Source organism: Lissotriton helveticus, chromosome 5_1 (assembly GCF_964261635.1).
Source record: "Lissotriton helveticus chromosome 5_1, aLisHel1.1, whole genome shotgun sequence".
Taxonomy (NCBI): Eukaryota; Metazoa; Chordata; class Amphibia; order Caudata; family Salamandridae; genus Lissotriton; species Lissotriton helveticus.
In genome coordinates, this window is record NC_136065.1 from 408192259 (window position 1) to 408215335 (window position 23077).

Sequence of the window (23077 nt, forward strand, 5' to 3'; positions counted from 1 at the left end):
ACCTGCTAACTACCTCTGAGACTTTGGCAGCTCTTGGGCCGAATAAAACCCCTTGTAGATCACTGAACAAAAGGAGCCCCTGAAATGTTCTGAAATTCAAGTAGTACAGCTTCATAGGAGGAATATCCCCTAGTCTCCAATAGTTGTTAATAATTACATTAAGTACATTTATTGTATAGTTATTTGAAACAGTTCCAACATTTAAATAGTACCTTGAAATTAAAGGTTTGTTGAAGGCAGACTAAAATCTAATAAAATCATTGGGTACAACATTTCAGAGTTCCTTCAAAGTATACACATCCATGAAATATAAAACCAGCCGCCCTGGCCTCACTTATAGTAGCTAAAAAACAATTTAGTCAGAGAATTAACATATTTCTGTTCTGTTCACATCAGAGCTATCCAGAAGGGCAGTAGCTCGTTCTATAAATCTTCACTGTCACTTACAGGATATTTTTTCCTCAAGCAATAAAGAATTTGTTGGCGACAGTCTATTACAGTCAAAGTGCAGTGCACGTGCACAATAGAGGTGCTCCCGTTTCCGGTTTGTTAGTGCACAGTCTGCATTCCTTCCCAAATGGAGAAGCTTTCCACTTTGGAAGAAAGTGTAATGTTGGAAAAAGGCCATCTTCTACGCGAAGCAGCTTGTCCATATATATATATATATATATATATATTTACTAATATTATAAAGAGAGAGCCCAAACCTTTGAGGCGGGTAGTCTCAGGAACCACAGCACCAATCACAACACCCAATACAGTATTGGAAAGGACAGTTGAAGCAGATGGACATAGGCTATACAGCTGGCCACCATATACATTAGAAGGGTAAAAGAACCTTAGGGGAAAATTAGTCCTTTGTGGGCGTGGGCGTTCTGCTGGGGGCGTGTGCATACAGCGATAAACTAAAGCCTTCAAAGTACTTCATTGTGTGCGTTGTGCTGGGGGCGTCGCCATACAGCAATGGTCGCGGCATTCAAGCGGCATTCGGAAAAAATGGTGCGCGGAAATCCGGTAAAACAAGCGTTCACAGGGCTCCGTTGAGGGCATGTGGGGGCGTGGCCATACAGCAATGTGCGCGGTATTCAACGGGCAATCGGCAAAAATGGGCCGCGGAAATCCAGGAAAACAAGCGTTCACAGGACTCCATTGTGGCCGTGTGCGTAGGGCTGGGGGCGTCTGCAGACAGCGATGGGCGCGCCTCAAACCAAGTTGGATTCCACCCCTTGCGCCAAGCCTTCTGGGGGCGACTACCGTTACAATAACACTGGGCGGTGCTTTTGGCAATGTGCGGTGCGTTTGCCGTTCATGCCAATGTGGGTCATGGAACTGACAACACAGCGGGCAAACACGTCAGCTGAGGCACATATCACAAGGCCGGAGCCTCACACTGGCTGCAGAAGCGTTCGCCCATGTTGCACAGCAATGGAGAACTAACTTTACCCTATATGCACAAGTAAACGGAACAGGTAAAAGACGACGTGCAAGGTCATTTTTAAAGCACCCATCTAACTAATCTTACCTTTTCTGCAACTTACCTAATGATGCATATGTGACAACCATTGCACACATTCTATTTCATACCCGGACAACGTCGGGACGGGCTGCTAGTATTTAATATGTGTAGGGAAGTTATCATATAAATACGGTTGTGTAAAATTTAATTGCTAGACATGAATCAATCATTATCATATGTATGTATGTAATGTAAGATTGTGTCACGAGAAAACCATCCAAGGTGTGAATAGTCAATGCTCAGTGGTCAACTCTGCGATGACTACTGAGAGGTCAAGAGTACTAGGAGTCAAGGGTTATTTTTTTCATTGATGACAAAGACATTGGGTATCTGAAGGGTAGCTGTCTCTGTGCTGCAGCATGGTCTAAACCCAGGCTGGTTATGTATAGTTGTTTTTGTTGATCGGATCAATTTGTTCCTTGAGGGAGGCATTGATGTTGAGCAGGATAGTGGGACCCAATGGGTCCTGATGTTGGTGAGGTCAGCTATGAAATTGATGCTCGCTCACTAGTTGGTGGAGCCATCTGGGACAGGTTGTTGATTGATGTCTGTTTAATTTTGCCTATGTGGCATCTCATTTTGTTTAACTTCTTGCTGAAGAAGCAATTCGTTTTGTTGAACTTGTAGATTGTTTGAGTAATTGGACTCTCTGAAAGTGAATTGATGCAGGACTTGACAAAAATTCAGCCTCCGTGTTTCCTATAGAATTACGATTTCATTATTTTCATAGAACAATGCTATCCTCAATCTTATAACTATTTGCAAATAAAGCAAAATATCTTGATTGATTGATGTCTCAATGAACATTGTTTCCTAACTACAGTGTCGAGATTAAACATTTTTAATATTTTGTAACAAGGTGTTTTGAGGTGGGCCATTGGGTCAATGCCATGTGTTTCATCTACTTTTGAGAATATGTAGTTGGAGTTCTAAATGTTGATAACCACAGAAGACTTTCTTGCCAAGTTCTGATACAAGATTCATTGTTAGGTAAGTCATTGGTGCAAGACGACTTTGCATTATATTCTATGCGTTCCATTAAGAATATTCTATTTTGCATGTACCCAGGAGCTCGATCACACAGTGCCTAGTGCATGAAGCCAATGCAGATTATGTGCTTGATAATCTATAGAGGCCAACTGCCATGACATTTAAGCACCTGCGCCTTTATTCATGCGAATCACATTTTTCAACGCAAATGATAGTTATTTCAGATCTGCAACCTAACCTATAAATACCTATGCGGGGTCCCTGGGAAAAGAATCCGTTTATTAAAAGGAAAAACGGCAAAGCAGAGCATGCATAGTTTGGGAGGGAACAGAAAATATTTTATATTTTTACATCTGCTTACAGCACTGTCCATAGGTCTGGACCGTGTGTGGAGTATTTTTTTTATTGTTTATTGCAAGCATAAGCCAACAATAAAAAGAAGGGAAAAAAAGCATGCTGCCTAAATAAGGCCTTCATGTGTCGGCAAGAAAAACTTTAAATTTAAAAAAAATGTAATCACTGCTTTTAGGTCAATGTAACAGTAGAAGTGCATCCAGGCAGGCAGATGTACTGGGAATAGGGAATAGGAAACCTTTGTAGTTTGAATGCACAAAACACGAAATAAGAATCTTATTGGTGTAAAGAAAATATGCTATTGTCTTTGAATTACTGCAACTTCAAAACATAGTTCAAATGCACATGGATGACTAAGATCATTTTAATCAGGATAAAGAATAGAAACAAAAAAGATTGGGTAGTGTCTTGCTAGTTTGTAATGACGGAGCCTTTTTGGCTACTGATGGACTCCGTAAAGCTGTCATATAAGTGTTAGAGTAGAATGCAATTAAGCCTGATTTAGAATGTGGAGTTTGCAGTCACACGCAGACGAATAAAGACATGTAATACTAAGCTCTGTGTGTGGTATAGTCATTGGTGGGTACCCAGGCTGGGGAGGACGCTACATTTGGTGAAAAGATAGGGGATAAGTAACCCGAAGAGCGACAGTGCCCACCCAGAGAGTTTGCCCTGACCCAAGCAAACAGTTTGTCCGTGCCACTTGTGCCATCGTCGATGCTTAATGCATGTAAAGTCAAAGCGCAACTCCAGCTGCTGTGAAGCAGTTGAATACAGCGAAATCTACACATTGGTGGCCAAGAACCTGCTTGTCCGGCCATACATAAATATACAGTTTCTGCCATTCAAGATAAAGTCCTACGTTATACGGAGCATTACTGTCAAAGGCGGATACACACAGATACAGAAAAGAAGCGCTAAAGACTGCAGTAGTCAAATACAAATAAAATACATAAAGCACTGGCAGACGAAACAATTAACAAGAAAGCATACTGTCATTGCACTTACCAGAGCTTCGATAAGTTAAGCTTCATGACATCAGCACCGGGCGAGGAGGCCCAAGAAGAAGCACAAGGTTTGTGCTTACTGAGCTGTCCAATGCCTGAAGTGGCACATCACCAAAGCTGTCTAATCAAAAGAGAAGGATCACTTGTCCTGCATAACATTGGGTATCTATATAGAGGAACTTTGTTTGATATGGTTCCTAAAGGTCCTAAGGTACCTTCGAGCGGTTTTGGTTCTGACTCTGCCACTCACGGGTCCGTGAGTGGCAGAGTCAGAACCAGTTGATTTACGGAGGAACCGCAGCAGGCCCCGCTGACCCACTCGAATCCCGATGAGGTTTGAATAAAACCGCTCGAAGGTACCTTGGGACCTTTAGGAACCATATCAAACAAAGTTCCTCTATATAGATACACTAAGTAATTCTTAGGAGTATACCTCACGTTTATATACACATCACCCCTGGTCCTGAAGAAAGCCCACCCGACCATCCGGCGACTGAGGGCTGAAACATGTTGACCTACACGATTAGACTAGTGTGAACGAGTCATAATAACTCCAAATCACCTATAACAATTTTATTGCCTCTTGAAACCAAAATGAATAAATTAACAAGGTCTGGAATCTAAAGACTTTTAATACACTTTCACTGTATCACGAGCACCATCACTGGTCACTACTGTTTTAACAAAGGGTATTTTCTCCTGGTGGAGGTTGCATAACCACTAAACCCTATGATTATGCAAACACGTGTGAGGGAAAGCGGAGAACAAAGATATACCGCTCAACGTTACCAACATCCAACACGTGCATGAGGGTTTTTTATTGGGACTTGAAAGAACCGTTCCCGCATACCCAATGTTATGCAGGACAAGTGATCCTTCTCTTTTGATTAGACATTATTGAGTTTAGGGAACTGAACGGATCACGGATTCCTTCCCTCCCTCAGATTGATTTTGAACATCACCAAAGCTGCCAGGTGGTGGCTCAGAACAACCCCAGAGGTCTTCAGAACGTGAAGGGGCTTCTATGAAGACCAAGAAGGAGGTCACCGTAACACAGGCTGTCCAGGACGATCTGGAGGCTTATCCATAGCAGGGCTTCAGAGATGGTGCTGACGATGCAGGTCCCAGTGGACAACAGACAATCTCTGAAATAGCTCCACCCTCAATGCCAGCCACTACCATAAATGGTTATAATGCTGCTGCCTTCCTGAAACCATCACCACCTTAGATACCACCAAAAAGCTAAATATTGGCGATAGATGGATTGTGTGGATAGAGATATTTGATGATTTCATTGATGGACTTGAAGAGATTGATAACAAAAAGATTATTAAATACCTCAAAACTCTTGCTGGTGATGGTGTAAAAGAACTCATAAGGAAGATGCTGTGAACTAATTAGGAAATCACGTACTGTCAGATTAAAAAACTTTGAATCTCAAGTTTAATCCAATGCCCAACGTGGATTACGAGAGATACATTTTCAGTCAAGAGCACAGAAAGTTGGTGCTACCATTGATGAATATGTGGAACGACTTCTCACACTCATCAAACACTGTAAGTTCAGTGAATTTAATGACGAAGAAGCTATACGTCTTAGAGTTATTGATGGATGCTTGTCAGATTAATTGATACGACGAATGCTGGGAGAAACTCTTAGTCTGGAGCGAGTGCTAATGGCTGTCGGAGCTGAAGAGAGTGCCGAAAGACAAGCCGCTGACATGGAGGCCAGAGGTGCCCAGAATGATTACGTCATGAGTGTGAAAAGTAAGCGAAAGCAAAGACTGAAGGTGATGTCCACACGTAAAAAGAAGTTAAGTTGTGTTTTAGATGTTGATTTTCGCTTCTACACAAAGGTATATGTTTCGCCATTGGACAGCTCTTTAAAGGGTGTGGGAAGGATAATCATTTTGCGATGGTTTGCAATGAAAAAAAGCCAGTACTTCACAGTGCAAAGACAAAATGGCCACCTTAACGTTCCAGAAGTAACGTTCAATGCTTACCCACAAGGCCAAGTGGCGACATTAGTTAAGGGAAATCAACGCTGAACGAAGTTGATTGTCATCTAAATCATTCTCAAACAGTTTATCTATATCAGTATCAAGTGAAAGTGAAGAAGATGGCTGTGTCATGTTGATGTTTACCTCAGAAAAGTGTGCCCTTGTTGGAGTGCACGCATTTGAAGAAAAATGTCAGCCAAAGAAAAGTTGACATGCCAGAGCACCGAAGTCATTCAGACATTGTCCGAAGCTTACACTGAAAGTAAATGGTTGTTCGATACCTTTCATTTTGACAGTGGTGCTGGGATAAACATTATGCCTAAGTAGAAATATAATAAATTGTCTCCATTATCTCATCATATGCCATTGAAAACCAAAGTGTATTCATGGGCTGCATCAACACTCCTAAAAGTCAAGGTTCGTTTGAAGCTACGATGAAACACAAGAATACAAAGGTGCAATCACCCATCCATGTGCTTCTAGGTACAGTGTCAAGTGCAGGTCTACTCAGTTTCTGCATATGGCTGATATGGGACTGACTTCCATAAACTACCACATGAATGCTCACCACAAAATTGTAAGTCAATTTCCTTAATTGTTTCATGGTTTAGGAAAGCTTAATACTATGAAAGTAAAGCTGCATATTAATGTGAACGTCTGTCCTGTTTCTCTAAAAGAAAGACTGATTCCTTTCATTTACAAGATACCGTTAAAATGGAACTTGAATCGTTACTTAAGCATGATATCATTGAGCGTTCTACTGGTCCAACAACATGGGTTTCTCCCATAGTGGTAGTGCCCAAAAAGGACAGTGAAGGAGCTGTACGCATATGCGTTGACATGCATCAGGCAAACCAGGCAATTGAACAAGAACAACATTCAGGCCACACACCGCTGACATAACTCAATTAAATAGTGCAAAGGTCTTCTCTAATCTTGATTTGAATAAAGGTTATCTTCAGTTGGAAGTCGAACAAAATTGCAGGTACATTTAACACTTTTCTACACATGTTGGTCTGTTTCGATAAAAAAGACTACATTTTGGTGTGTCATCAGCTGCGAAACGTTTTCAAGATGTCATTCAACGTATAATACAGTCAGTCATAAATGCCTTAAATTATAGCAATGACATTTTGGTTTTCGGAGCTACTAGAAAAGTGCATGATAAGGCTCTCACACAAGTATGTCATTTATTGGCTGATGCAGGAATGACTTTGCAGATAAATGTGAGTTATGTTATGTTAACCATACTTAATATAGCGCAACAAATCACCCCCTCAGGGTTATCTCGGCACTAAAGCACAGTCAGGAGCTGATAAAGGGAAAAGGAAATACGGTCAAAAGGCCAGAACTTTAGTGGCTTCTTGGTCAGAAAAGCCAGGTTTTAAGTAGCTTCTTGAAGGATGCAAAATCAGAGCAGATGTGAATGTGAAGCGGAAGCCTGTTCCAATGGAGAGGGCCCAGGTAAGAAAAGCATCTACTGCCCTGCCTATTTGTGCGAATATGACTTGAACAGAGCAAGAGTTGATCCTTAGATCTCAGATTTCTGGTTGAACGATAGATTGACAGTTTGTTTTGAAGATACATTGGTCCCTTTCCTAACAGAGCTCTGTGTACTAGGCAAAAAAGCTTGAAAATCACTTGCTTTCTAATGGGAAGCCAGTGCTGTGTTTTAAGCGTGGGCACTGAAGGTGTGCCAGTGGGAGTTTAAGGACAAGCCCGGCCACAGTGGTCTGGATTACCTGTAGTCTGGACATTAGAGAGTCATTGGCCGCTGCCATGAGCGCATTGCCATAATCTAAGCGGCTGACCACTAGTGCCTGCGTGAGAGTCTTTCTTATATGAAGAGACAGCCATTGAAATACTCTTCTTAACGTGTATTATCCCAAAGCAGGCGCCACATGTAGCTCTCTTATTGAGAGGCTATCATCGAATAGAATGCCCAGGTTTTTGACTACCTATTTCGGGTGAGGTGGTGTGCCTAATTCAGGTGGCCACCAATTGCTAGTCTAGTGGTCATGTGCCTTGCCCAACATCGATATTTCTGATTTGTCACCATTGTGCTGTAGGCAACTGTGGGACATCCTAGAAGCAATTTTCCTCATGCACTCTCTGAACTTCAGTTTAGTGAAGTCCAGGTTTGGGCCAATGGAGATGATCCGTTGAGTGTCATCAGCAAATGAGATGACATCAAATCCACTGGATCTGATTAATTGAGCCAGAGGTGCCACATTGATGTTAATGAGAACCACGCTTAATGATGAGCCCTGGAGGACTCCTCTGCCTAGTGACATGACCCAGGATTTAAAGGAGCCTAGATTGATAACCTTGGTGCTATTGCTGAGGAAGGTCTCAAACCATCCTAGGGCTTTGCCACAGACACCGATCTCAGCGAGTCTTTGAATCATAATCGAGTGTGAGATGTTGTCGAGGGCAGCCGAGAGATCAAGCAACACCAGCATGACTGGACAGCCCTCATCAAGGGAAAGTTTTATAGTATCAAGAACCCCCCATCATTGCTGTTTCAGTGCAATGAAAGGCTCTAAACCCAGACTGCAAGGGGTCTAAAAGGGTATTAGATACCAAATCGTGGGTAAGTTCCACAAGACAAAACTAAAATTCTTTTGTCATATCTTTTCTCATCGGGGTATGACACCCGATCCGGCTAGAGTACAAGCGCTGTCAAATGCTAATCCCCCACAAGATCTTTCAATGGTGTGTTCATTTCTTGGCTTGGCCAGCTACTGTTCCTGATAAATATGAGATTTTGCCACTGTAAGTACTCCCTTGAGAGAGTTGCCGAAAAAGAATGCTTCATTTTATTGGTCACAACAATGTGAGAAAAGTTTAAGAAGGTCAAACAAGCCGTTGAGAATGCTACAGAAATGGCTTGTTTTAATCCAAGGTTATATATATAGTTTTTAGTTGACGCTAGCCCAGTCAGGTTATTTGCTATCTTTTCCCAGCACAGCAGACACCCAAATGCTCAAAGGCATATGTGACATATGCCAGCAGGAGTTTGTCTCAAACAGAATGTGCTTATTTACAACCTGAAAAAGAAAGTTTAGATGTGGTATAGGCTTGTGAACATTTCCATATATTCCTTTATGGAAAGCCTTTTACGGTGTTAACTGATCATTACATTTTACTAATTATATTCGGCAATCCAAATATGCCTCCTCACATTGAACAATAGGGACTTCGATTACAAGAGTGCAATTATAACATTGTGCATTATGCAGGGAAGGATCCGAACCCTACTTACTACTTTTCCAGAGTGACTATACAAGGTCATGGTACCCCATCCAAGACGGCTGAAGCCTTTATCAATTTCATTGTACAATCAATCACACCAGTTGCCTTTTTGTTAAACCAGATTATCACTCCCATGAGCTATGATAGTGACATGCTAATTTTGAAAGATATAATCACTCCTTCAGTCATGGAATCAACCCCCTCGGTCTCTCACCAGTGATGGTGAATATCAAAAATACAAAAATGTCAAAGATCAGCTGTACATAACTCAGGAACGGGGTGTACTGTGAGGATCAAGAGTCCTGATTTCAGAGAGTCTGCAACAGAAAATGATTGTGGCCCTCCAAGAACAACTTGGAATCGTTGCCATTGAACGAGTACTGAGAGACTAAGTGTGGTTTCCATATCTCGATGAGCGGGTTGAAAAGGAGTTAAAGGCGTGTCATATATGTAGCTACCTTTCTACAAAGGTTACTCAACACACCTTAAATATGTCAGAACTCACGAAGCATGCCTGGGAGAGAGTAGCCATTGATGTTTTCGGTCCACTTGACAATGGATATCACCAGATGATGATTATGGATGAATACTCACGATTGCCGCCACTACTTCTATCACTTAAGTCCTAATCATTGAGAGACTAGATGGCATCTTTGCAACAAGGGGTGTTCCAGCCAGATTGAAATCTGACAATGACCCGCCTCTTAACAGTCGACAGTTCAAAGGTTTCTTAGAGCATCCAAATATCAAGCATCAGAAGAGCACACCTCTGTGGCCAAAGGCCATAGGACTTGTTGAGTGCTTTATGAGCACACTAAAGAAGACAGTGTGGCGTGCTACTCTTTAGAAGTGCATACTAAAATCTGTGTTAAATTCTACCCCAAGAGTTTATCGTTCAACACCTCAATCGACCACAGGTGAAAGCCCTGCAACATTGATGTTCGAGAAAGCAATAACAACCAAGATACCTAAGTGGACCAGTCATAGAGAGAAAGATGAGAACGCAACTCGTGAGAAGGACTTGATTCATAAACAAAAGATAAAAGTGTATGCTGACAAATGATAACATGTAAACAACATAGTCTTTAAGAGGGGAAATCAAGTGCTGGCCCGCCAGATCCGAAAAGGTAAATCTGATACTACATTTGATGCAAAACCTTTTCCAGTGGTGGCTACAAAGGGACACGCGGTGACTGCCAAGCACTCTGGGCAGTCTGTTAACAGAGACTGTTCTCACTTTTTACTCATCATTCATCAAGTCTACGTGTTGAAAGAGAGACTGGTTCTGAAGCACCAGTGGCTGCTGTTGCCTCTCCACCATCGATGCAGATCCTGAACATTGATGGTGACAGTTCCCAGTTTCCAATGACAAGATCAGGTTGAACAATGACATTTTTTCTAGTAATCATGAAGGAAAGTTTCAATTCTGTTAAGGACAAGGAGGGGAGGATTTTGCTCCAAACTTTCTTTTATCATTTTTCAGCAGCTTCAACAAATAAGATAAAAACTATCTTTCCTATAATGCACACAGTAAAGCTCAACATATAGTCCACCAATAGGCAGTCCAGGATATCCACAAAGTTCCCCTTGGAATACCTCGTTCTTGACTGCAGCCAAATAAGCCTCGGATTTCCATTACTCTGCCTTTGAATTGTCAGAACCTGAAAGAAGCCAGAGGGAGAACAAATGAATCTGAGCTCGGTCAATCCAATGCAAACCAGATGTACAGGCATATCTAATTACGCAAACATCAACCACTGAACTATCCTAGGAAGAGAAACTCTGTCAAAATGTAAATAAGGGAAAAGCACAAGTGTGATGACATAATTAAAAGAGAAAATAAGAGATACTGATCCCATACGACTGAATGGAGAAGAGCCAGTCCTTAATATTCAGCTTCCCAGGGTTGGAACAAGGATCCCAGGAGCCTTGGGACAGGAATAATCCTTGTCTCTGTGTCCTTAATAGAAATGAAACTTTCCTTCCTGATTACTAGGAAATCTTTCATTCTATGTCAGGACCGGAGGCGAGGATTATGCTCATTCAAATCTTGTCCACCACCAATGATGCCATATCAGTAACTGATTTAAAATAGAACTTTGAACATAGTCAGAAGACCAGTCTGCTGCGTTTATAATGTCTTCCAGATGATGGCCAAGGGTGAAAGCTTTAGAGACCATCGCACCTCTATCAGAATGGGCACCAAATTTGAAGGCATCAATACCCACTTCTTGCATGACCCACCATGTCCATCAGGCTATGGAGGGAGGAATGGTCGCTTGAAAGGCTTCCTGAGAGAAATCAACAAATGACGTTCCCCCATAGGGTGAAGCTCCTCCGTCACAATCACGTATTCTTTAAGACACAGACCACACTTAACTTTGGAGACTTATCAAAGGCTGGATAGGACACCACCTTCGAATTGGACTTGGTCCTGCGAACACTATGGAAGGTTACCCCTTGTGGGGTAAATACCCATCCTGAATTACCCAAAGCTCATACGTCAGATACTCTCCGACATGACAATAAACACAGTAACATGGCTTATTTCACCAACAACTGCTTTCGGGACTAATATTTATTGGATGGCCAAGAGCGGAATAAGCGAAGGACCTTGTTAACATCCCACAAAGTTGAATATCCGGGTTCTGGGAGAAGCGTCGAGTGGCTCCTCCACATTCATTTGGAAATCAGATGATGTTCGCCCACAGGAGCGCCTTGAACTGGGATATGCCCTGCCGAAATCGCCGATCTATAGGAGTTGATCGTCCTATATGCCAATCCTTAAGACGCCAAAGAAGCCAAAAAAAATGATGATGGTGATCAACCGGCACCCCAGGGGATCTTGGTTATTTTGTACACATCAACTAACCCATATGGCCCATGCTGATCGATAACGTTTGCTTGTAATGTCAGCCCATGCTTCTGCCAGTAGTCCTTCAGCTTCGCTCAATAAGCCTGGGACTCTCCAATGATGCCTGAATTTTGCCATGCTATCATAGAGGCATGTGACATTGCATGACCAGAGGGTGAGGGTTGCGTTGGTGACACCCCGGGAGAGTTGGATCAAGAGGTACAAGAATTGGAGAATCCCAAGAAAGTTCCAGTAGAACTGGAAAACACACTTGCAAACTCCAACAAGACGTAATCACCACTACCTTAGCCTTCTATCTGCGTTCATGCGCTGTGATTCTCATTCTCATTTGAAACTGTGGGAAAGCATACCCGGCCTCCTGGGATCAGTCCTGTAGCAATTTGCCCGTCGCCGCAGGCTAGAGGGTCCTGCTTCCAATTGAAGATCTTGGGAAGTTGGTGATCAAGCTATGATGAAAAAGGTCTGCCGAGAAGGGCCCCCAGAGGAAGTTTAACCTCTGCAAAGCGGGGGTGCAGTTGCCACAGATTCATGTCCAACCACATTCTGGAGCACTAATCCGCTACCACATTGGAGGCTCCTGGGAGGCACTCTGCTGTCACTGGGATATATTGGAAAATGCAGCTGGTCCAAAAGTCCTTGGCAAGATCTTGGATTTGGTCCCCCCCTGAGGGGGTTTATATAGCGTACTACTGAAACATTGTCCATCTTTACGAAGATGCTGCAAGAAATCTTATCCTTCATCCAACCCTGAATGGCAAAGGACCCCACCATCAGTACCAGGCAGTTGATATGAAGGGGACACTCGTCTGTGGGCCATTTTCCTCCGGTGAAGGAGTCACCACATCAAGCCCCTCAGCAGGACTTGCTGGCATCGGATTCTATCACGATATCTGGGTCTGAGCCAAAGATGGGCTGCCCATTCCATGTCTCCATGTGGTCCAGGCACCATCTCATCTCTACTCTTATCTCATCCATAAGGGGTATCTGATCCGCGTATTGTAACCATTCACATCCCAATATATCCTTTCATTCACCCGCTCCAACTTCCACACTACCATTTTCAAAACCATTGATACAACCATACCAGTGCGCGTATATATATAAAGATATATATCTATATCTCCACCACGCCACTTCCAATCCCCACTCGGATCGGCGAAGCGATAACCAGGAGACGGACCACTGGATCAGGTTACAGGTTTTTTATTGCAGTTCAGCTGGTAAAAGTGCACAATGCGTTTCGGGCTAAGCAAGCCCTTGCTCATATATATACATACATACACACACACACACACACACACTCTCTCTCTCTCACTCATAGGTCTACACACACATCCACTCAGTCACTCGTACACCAACTCGCTCACTGATACAGCCCCTGATATATCCACTCATATACCCATAAAGCCACTCACACACTGTCAGTCACCAATAGAGCTACTTACACCCCTACTCACTCACCCATAGAGTCGATCACACAGCCACTTACTCACCTATGCAATTATACACATACCAACACACTTATTCGTACCGATACAACAGATGCTCACTCACCTATACAGTCACTGACACAAGCACACACTCACCCCATACAGCCACTCTCACAAACACTCGCTCACACAAAATGTCATATATATACTCCCACAATCACCTATACTACTTTTCACATTTGCAGTTACTCACCCATATACCACTGACACATCCATTCGCTCACTGACACAGCCATACGCACACTCACTCACCCTTACAGCCCCTCACAGATGCATTCACAAACCCATAAAGCCACTGGCTCACCCGCTCACTCATCCATGCAGGTAGTCACCCCCCCCTTACCCACCCGCACAGACACTCATACACCCATACAGGTATTCGGACAACCAATCAATAACCCATACAGCCACTCATGTACCTACTCACCACCCCATACAGCCACTCACACACCAACTGACAAACTGATACAGACATTCACACAACCTAGTCACCCACGCATATATTCACTGAGACACGCATAATCTCTCACTTCTGCAGCCAGTTATGCACCCACTAAATCATCCATACAGGCACTCATACTCCCACTGATTCATCAATACACCTTGGTGTATATATATTTAACACTCATAAACTTTTTCGAAACACTCACTGTCACCGGATGATGTAATCAGTGATGTCATTTGAGATGTCATCAGTGATGTCACTGACCATGTCATGGGTGATGTAATATGTGAGTTCATAAGCAGTGCATTTTGGTGGCACGAGTTATAGTTAGGTCAGCTAACTAGGGCAGCTGAATTTCTCTGGTTTTGTACGAGTAAAATGTCAGCGTAACTAGAACGTCCCTGAAACCTTTGTTTTTTTTCAGTGTGTGTGTGTATGTGTGTGTGTGTGTGTGTGTGTGTATATATATATATATATATATATATATATATCCAAAAGACTCTTCTCTCCTCGAATGCTTTCCAGAACACAAAGAGCATGGACCCAGGATTCTTTCCTCAATACCAGTTTGTTTATTTACAGGTTCACAGGTCGACAAACAGGTAGATGGCAGCCATTACGCGTTTTATCCCTCCTGGGGACTTGATCACATGACGCAACTTTACCAATAGCGTTAACTTTTAAAGGTTGCACTTTTTTCCTTTCTTTTCTTACTTTTTTCACTTTTTATGTTTACTTGGTTTTAATTGGTTACTCGTATACCATGTGATTTTTGTGCAAAAACAGTGCTCAGTGCTCATTTATATACATTGAATTAAAATAAAATACACATCGTCCATCCATAATTTTGCCTCATTATAGTATGATCAAGCTGCGAAATTTCTTACAGCCTGAAATGTATAATATTAAATAATTCAATTTCACCTTACCCTTTATAACTGTATAAATACATGGGTGACTTCATAAGGCTTCATTTCATTCCAAACCAAATGGTTAGTACACATTTTGTTTCTTGGTTGTGTGTGCATTTTAGTTTTTGGGTTTCCATACCTCAAAGGCCAAGTCAATATATAAATATATCCATAAATAAATAAATATATAAATAACTCCATATCGACGGGTTTACATACAATTATAAATACCAATCTAAACATCAATACGAACATGGCTGTGCGCTTGAATGTGCACATGTGCAAATGCATGTAAATATACATTTAGATAATAAATATATAGGTAAATAAATAAATGCATAAATAGATAATTCACTGTCGTTTATAATATTATTTAAAAATCTCCTTTAGCCTTTGTATACACACATCTATACTAACCCACAGAGTGTATTATTGGACGTATTAGGATAAATCCCTTTTTGACTCTGTCTGCAGTCTAGTTTGGAGTCAGCCCTTATGTTTATTAGATCTATAGTATTTAAAGTTGGTGTGGTAATTTGATCTAAATCTTATATTTTGATCATACTCGAAAGGAAGGGATTTGTGCAAAAAAGAGCTGTGCAAATATAGAGAAAAAGTGCAAAATGTGCTTCACTAAAACCCTGGTAACTTAAAAATATCTAGGGCGAATGTGTTTATAAACAGTCAGATTCTGAAGGCGGTTTCTTTTCATAAGTCCTATTTCTGTGCGATCCTAGTTCATGTACCTCATCTTGTGACTCTACAGCTTGTGTTGTTTATAGGAGGACTGAATGACGCACTTAATCCGGCCGCCAATCCTTATGTTAAAGACTTGCATGCAGTTCTTCCTAACTATTCAGCCCGTTTGGATGCTTGCTCTCTAAGTTAAGAATATAGTGCATCTCTAATATTCTTAGGGATTTTTCTCAATCCCCATCTCTTTTATTTCTTGGAACCGCATCAATGAGGAAATATCTCAAGTCTTTAGGATTGCCATCATGTTTTTAATGAAAATGGCGTGCCACCAGATATGCCTGATGGTGGTTTTTTATAGCTCATATGTGTTGGAGTATCCGTTTATGGCCCGGCAAGATGGCACTACCGACAAATCTTAGATTGCACGGGCACTCCAACACATACACCACATGATCTGTTTTGCAGTTTAAGGATTTTATTATTTCCTGTTTAGGCCCTCCAAAGGGTGTGGTGTACTCAGTTTTGAACACTCCATTTTGGTACGCTTTACTAATTTTACATTTGTAAAATCCTTTTCTTTGTGCCAACCAAGATCCCTTGGTTGGCGTGCCACATGGATCATTTTCCACCAGAGTGTCTTTCATGGATACCCCCCTCCGGGGAACATCCTTTACAACGCAACTAACACAACGCACTACCATTACAACGAAACTTTTACAACGCAGGATCCATTAAAACGCATGCCATTACAACGCATTCCATTACAACGCTGCTGCTATTACAACGCATGCCATTACAACGTAAGTATGGGTAAGTATTTAATTTAATTTGAACCCCTACACCATCCAACACTTACCTTACTATTACGCCCCCCCTGGAGTTAGAATAGTAATTTTAACCCCTACACTATCCAACACTTACACTGTAAATTACTTACCCATACTTACGTTGTAATGGCATGCGTTGTAATAGCAGCTATGTTGTAATGTCATGCGTTGTAATGGATCCTGCGTTGTAAAAGTTTCGTTGTAATGGCATGCGTTGTAAAAGCATGCGTTGTAATGACATACATCCCCCACTCCTTTATGTTATTGAAGGTTTTTTGGGGACTGGTTTGCCTATTAAGGGTCTTGTTTTATGAGGTGTCAGTTTTTATTTATAATTTTTCCTACAGCTACCTCTTGACGATTGTAATCTAGAATGAATCTAAAATCACTTGCTGTTTCATCTGGGGTAGTGGATTGTTTTTGCTGTTTGTTCATTAGCTTTTCTCTTTTGACCAGATTGCATTTCATTAAAGCTTTTTCTAAACATTTGTTGCTGTAACCTCTGGCTAAGAATCTGCCAATACTCTACTGTTGTGCTAATTTTAGTGCCTCATCATTACTACAGATTCGTTTAATGCGCAGTATCTCACCATAAGGGATACTTTGCACTAGGTGATTGGGGTGCGAACTACTGGTGTGCAAAATTGCATTTCCTGCCGTTGGTTTCCTGTGCAATTTGGTCTTAACCTTGCCTTGATTAATCAATACCTCCACATCTAAAAACACTACACTGGTCTTACTTATGTTTGCTGTGAAGTTCAAATTAAGTTCATTTACATTGAGTGAAGCAATGAACTTACTCGCCTCCTCTTCCTTACCCTGCCAAACTAGGAACAGGTCGTCAGTGAACCTCCACCAGCATTTTATATGTCTCTTTAGTGTCTCTGCGTAGTTTGCCATGAGAACCAGCTCCTCCCACCAGCCCATGTTAAACACGCGTAGCTGGGGGAGAAGCTGGCTTCCATGGCAACACAGCTTAATTGTTGGTACAGTACATTTTGGAACATAAAGATGTTATTTGTTAGACATAATTCCACCATGTTAACAATCATTCTGTTGTGTTCCGTATAAGATTGGCCTCTCCTTGCCAGGTAGGGCTTCAATGCTCGTAGTCCATCCCTGTGTTTGATGGACGTATAGAGTGAGGTAACGTCTAAAGTGATTAAAAGATAATCATTCTGCCATTGAAAGTCTTATTTTAAACAAAAAGTCCCCTGTATCTTTGATATATGAGGTAAGCTTTTGTATATGTTCCTGTAGAAAGAAGTCCACATACTTTGAAGTGTTTTCAAAAATGCTGTTTTTGGCGGATTTACACTGTCCTTATGCACTTTTGGTATAAAGTACAGAATGGGGATTGTGGGGTTTGCTATCCATAGGTACTTGTGTTCCTCAGTGGTTAAGAGGCCCATACATACATATACATATATATATATATATATATATATATATATATATATATATATATATATATATTAAAAAAAAATATATATATGTAAAAATATATGTAAAAATAAGTAGACCTTTAAGAATAGCTTTATATTTTTAAACTATAAGCTGTATACATTTATGCAAATAAATGCTGATATCTACATACATATATTCAAAATATATATGTTTCCTTACACAGGCATAAGCTGTACATTTGTGTTTTGAGTAGGAAGGAGTCAACTCTTGAGTATGCTTTGGTGCGAAGAATTCCACAGTTTGGCTGCTTGCACAGAGAAAGATGTACCACCCATGTGTGCATAAATGGGTGCATTCTTTATTTATGAATTTAATTATTGCATTGGGAGGCTGCTCCATTCATAAAACTGGGCCAATTTGTTACATCTTTTTTGGCTGAAAGAGATGCATGTGTAATACCCTTCTGTGACCAAATATAGGTGTTATGAGCAGAGGGATGTTCCCAGTGGTCCCACACTAAACATCCATACTTCCTCTCTCCTTCTCAATATTGATTAAAGTGTCATTAATTTACAGTGGCAGAACTTGTTTATCATAACCGTTACACTGAATGCTTCAAAAGTATTTTTATTCTTGTTCTATAGCATTTGCTGCGGCAGGGTCGTACAGCAGTTCAGGTGTCTCATGAACTCGAGGTCATTACAACAGAATATGAGCAGGATACCATGCTTATGAGTGGTGACGTTGCTAGACATGGCACTGTTAAACCAATTGGAGTCAGCACTATTGTGAAAGGCCGACTTCATCTGCGCTTGGGAAATGTTGGTAAGAGATAATACTTATAATTCTCTATTTTTCTGGTAGATTGCTGCTATATATAAAATATTCCCTAAAAAAACTAAAGGTGAAAGTGATGTTATAGTTAGGTGAATATGTGAGTGACAGCATAAATGTTTTGAACAAAACAAAACACATAAATTCATAAGTTATAGTTAGCAGAGCTAACTAGAACTTGCAACCCCACCATGCACTGCTTATGACCTCGCATATTATATCACTCTTGACATGTTGTTTGTGTACAGCGTGTTCCACACCCCTTGTGTGGAACATGCTGTACTCAAGTAGTCAGCTGTCACCAGCACACAGTCACACTCTTCAATACAAAGATTTATAGATTTATTTACCCCTACACATCTATGATGCATTAGAAGCGCATGTTTTTTGAAAACACTTACATCCATTAGCTGGACACAGGTTGTACTTAATTAGGCAGATAAGTAATATATTAGTTATCCGCCACTATGTAAACTATAAAATAAACTAGCACCCTTGTTGGATGATATCATCATAGTTTTCAATGATGTCATCAATGATGTCACTTGAAATTATTTCATAAACAATGTCGTAGAACATGTCGAGTGATGTAATATGTGCGGTCATAAGCAGTGCATGGAGTGGGTGCAAATTTTAGTTAGCTGTACTAATTATAACTGGTGAATTTCTGTGTTTGTTTAAGTTCAAATGTTAATGTTATCACCGACATATTCACCTAACTATAAAGTTACAACAGCCCTTTTTCCACCGAATTTCTAGTTTTTCTTTTAAACATAAAGTAATATTGTATTACCATATGTAAAGTCAACCCCCACTGCGGCTAGGCTTTGCAGCAAACTCCACACATGCAGCCAACACCGGGCTGCACATCGCTTTCGGCTGTGCACAGCAGGGGGTTGTCAACAGGGCCTGGCCTTTGACCAGCCCACCCGAAGGAAGCCTACGTCCCCACAGGCAGTCAACCCCATCCTGCGCACAGCCTTATGTTGCGTGCAGCATTGGGTTGGCTGCCGTCAGCCAGTCAACCCCACACTGCGCACAGCCTTTGATCACGCAGTTGTGTGTTTTATCACCGTCTACAAACAAACTCTGTAACCCATTGGGGTAATAAAGCAGGACTTACAATTACTTGACAGTGTGCCGGTCCCACTTGGGAGAAACATGGGCTCTTAGTTCTACAAACTACAGGTACCAGCATGCTTGGATTTCTGAAAGTCCACTGGGACTATTTAATTAGCGCGCAATGAAGGTGCCGTAATGAGCTTTCCAGCACGCCAGCAAGCAGTCATCCTATGAATAAGGGGCTTTTGCCAGCCCCGAAACGCGTCAGGATTTTATTTGTGAAACGGAGCTTGTTTGTGCCGGTTCTTGGACTAAAGGTCCTCAAACCTTGCAGCTGCTGTGTCTGTTCCCTCATCAAGGCAAACGTTTTTGGAATATATATATATATATATATATATATATATATATATATATATCAACTGACGATATCCTTGTGCAATCGCGCACATACAAGAACACGGACTCACGGCATAGCTAGTGCCAAAATTAGTGCTTTATTTTCTGAAAAACAGGTGCTGCCTCTGACGTGTTTCGGACACAGGCTGTGTTATTGATCACTGTGAGCACCTGCTGAGGTCTTTTTGGGAATACCAGAACTTCAGGGCGCACGCCTTGTTAACCGCTAAACAGTGACAAGCAAGAGTAAAACAGGTGTAGGCAATAGGGCGAGTGGTAATACCTCACAACCACTCAGAAAGGCCAGAAACTGGTCAACAATGAATATGAACAACTGTGCCCCTGCACTAACACAAAAGCGTACAATACCAAAATTTGTATATGATTGTAACATACAATAGTGACATATAGCGCATCAATCTAAACAGTTGGTGGAGATACGTAATTCAATAAAAGTTCATCTATTGAGACGGGTAAGTCAATCAATAGTCTGTATTGGGTGTGTCCATTTTCTGTTTATTGTTCCGTTTCAAAAAAGCCAACACGTGTTTCATCGCAAGTAACAAATGCGAATCTTCAGGGCTAAACAAAAAATACAGAGTCTGTTTTTACTACACATGTTTTGATTATAATATCTATGTAGACAACGGGTGACTCATGGTGTCACCCTGGTGGACAAAGGCATGCGCAGAAGGTGGTAATGTGACTTAGTGTATATGTGGAGAACAGTCATGGCTAAGGTGACATAAGTGACATGGTGGTGTGTGTCGTGCCAAACAATATCTGTCAGGAACAAGGTGACTGGTGTGACTTGTTGATCATTGCTTGAACAAAACCCTGGCCGGTTAGACGAGTGAAGTGGTAAGACAGGTGGTGTGTGGTATAGAAAGGACGGTTTCCCAAGATTTCTCATGAGTGACATAAGTGAACGTAATTGAATCGCATTAGGAATGACAATGTTACATAATTGTGGTTGTCAATTGCTTGGTGCGTATAGAGTATGATATCAAAAATTATTTATATTCTAAAGTGCGCACTTTGATCAAATTAATTCTGTGAAGGTGGACTACAGTTACGACATACCAGACATACCTGGAGAATGGCTTTATGGACAGGATGTGTTGATATGGAGTGGACACAAGAAAGGGCGCGAAAGGACCGGTCAGGGCGTGGACTGTGTTGATCGTCAGTGAGAGGTTTTAAACAAAGGGGGAGACAAATGGAAGAGAAGCGGAGGAAAAATTGTAAATGTCAATTTATAGAAAGCTTATCTGAATTGAAGCACAGTGAAAAACACGCTGGGCGTTAGATTTGAACTATGGAAGACAGGAGGGTAGAGTCCATTGAAAAGAATTTTATATGGGAAAGATAAAGGGATATGGATTAATGCCGTACTCCGGTGTGACAAAATCCAAGAACTAAAAACCAATCAACCAAAATATTAGTAGGGTAAACAACACTGAGCTAAATGCGATTGCAGGCCACTAGCTTTGTGATGGGGCGCTTTGGAGACACGTTAAAAAATTAGAAAAGTACAAAATTATTATTATTGTAAATATAGGAACTCACCCGACTAACCAAAAATTTTTGTCTATTTGGCTTCAATGCAAAAGGGGTGTCTGCCACGGTAACGGCAGAAAACCAAGTATCGCGTTATTTTGTCAACAGTATCTGATGTGTATCTTTTGCATTGAAGCCAAATAGACAAAAATTTTTGGTTAGTCGGGTGAGTTCCTATATTTACAATAATAATAATAACTTGCAATAAGACGAGGTAGACTCTGTTTGGTGCTTATTTTAATTTATTTTCCAATATTCGTCCATATCATCACGACGCGTTTCGGCATATCCCTGACTTGATCATATATATATGTGTGTGTGTGTATGTATATATCTGATAGAGACTTCTAGCTGCATATTCCTTACCTTTGAATTTTCCCGGTGTCATACTGGATCCGGAGAGAAACAATCTCTCAAGGATCAGGCTGGATCCGGAAATATTTGCTGGGTAATACCCCTTGCGTGCGCTATTGGGTGGCTCTATGCTCCACGTGGCGTTGTCGACGTCGTTCGCGCCTGTTATGACGTCATGGTACCTATATAGGTGCCACCCAGGTGCGTAGATGTCAGTTATTTTCTTTCCGCACCAATTAAGAGCCGATCTGGGAAGAGCTACCCCTCTGTCGCTTTTTGTCAGTTATTTTCTCAACGTTTTGTCAGCTTCTGTATTTTTTCATCGTCTGCGAGGGATGTCTTCTAGGAAGACAGGGTTTAAGCCGTGTATGCTCTTTCCCCGCACAATGTCGGTCACCGATCCCCACCTTGTATGCATATGGTGACTCGAGCGTCACCATGATCCTAAGTCGTGCTCGGACTATCGTGTCATGGCTCTTAAGACCTTGAGGGAGCGTGCTTTGAAACTCTTTGCGGCCCGACAGCTGACATTGTCAAGCGAGACTCCTCGGAGGTCACGGTCATGATCGAAGAAGAGGAGGTCGCAGGACCGCTCCCGGAGCTCAAAGTCCCATTTATCCCACTCGAGGTCATCGGAACACTCTGGAAAGAGGCGCATGGATGTTGTCCGTCGACAAAGGAGGTAAGAAGCACGGTTAAGAGGAGCCGGAGCCAGGGTCGACTTCGCGCCTCCCCCCTTTTCTGAGAGCCGGAGTGACCCCAGCTCCAATTAAAGAGTGTTATGAGGGCATGCGCCGTGGATTTGAGTGGGCCGACCCCTGTAGCGAGCCTTTGGGCCCTTCGGGGTCAGGAGGGGCCCCATTGTATTTGACGCAGTTGGCTCCTGCCACAGCACCGGTGGGACCTCAGGGATTCAATCCCAGATCTGGGTCGACACCAGTCGTTTCACCGTGGCCTCCTCCAGCATCGTGCCCGAAGTCTATGCCTGCGGTGCTGCCGGTGCCCATTGGCTGTGTTAGCCCCATCCTCATTCCAATGAAACGAAGCCTGAACCCTGTCGTTTGACTCCGATTCTGACGTTGATTAAACCGAGAGGATC

The 23077-nt window shown here is 41.9% G+C and overlaps 1 protein-coding gene across 2 annotated transcripts in view; it reads left to right on the plus strand.

Moving 5' to 3' along the window:
• NPHP4 (nephrocystin 4) overlaps nucleotides 1-23077 on the plus strand; it is a 941192-nt gene that overhangs the window by 606424 nt on the left and 311691 nt on the right. For both annotated transcript variants that reach the window (XM_078642627.1, XM_078642628.1), the window contains exon 18: nucleotides 18417-18597. In XM_078642627.1, the coding sequence (XP_078498753.1) occupies nucleotides 18417-18597 (181 nt within the window). The remainder of the gene's footprint in view (nucleotides 1-18416; nucleotides 18598-23077) is intronic.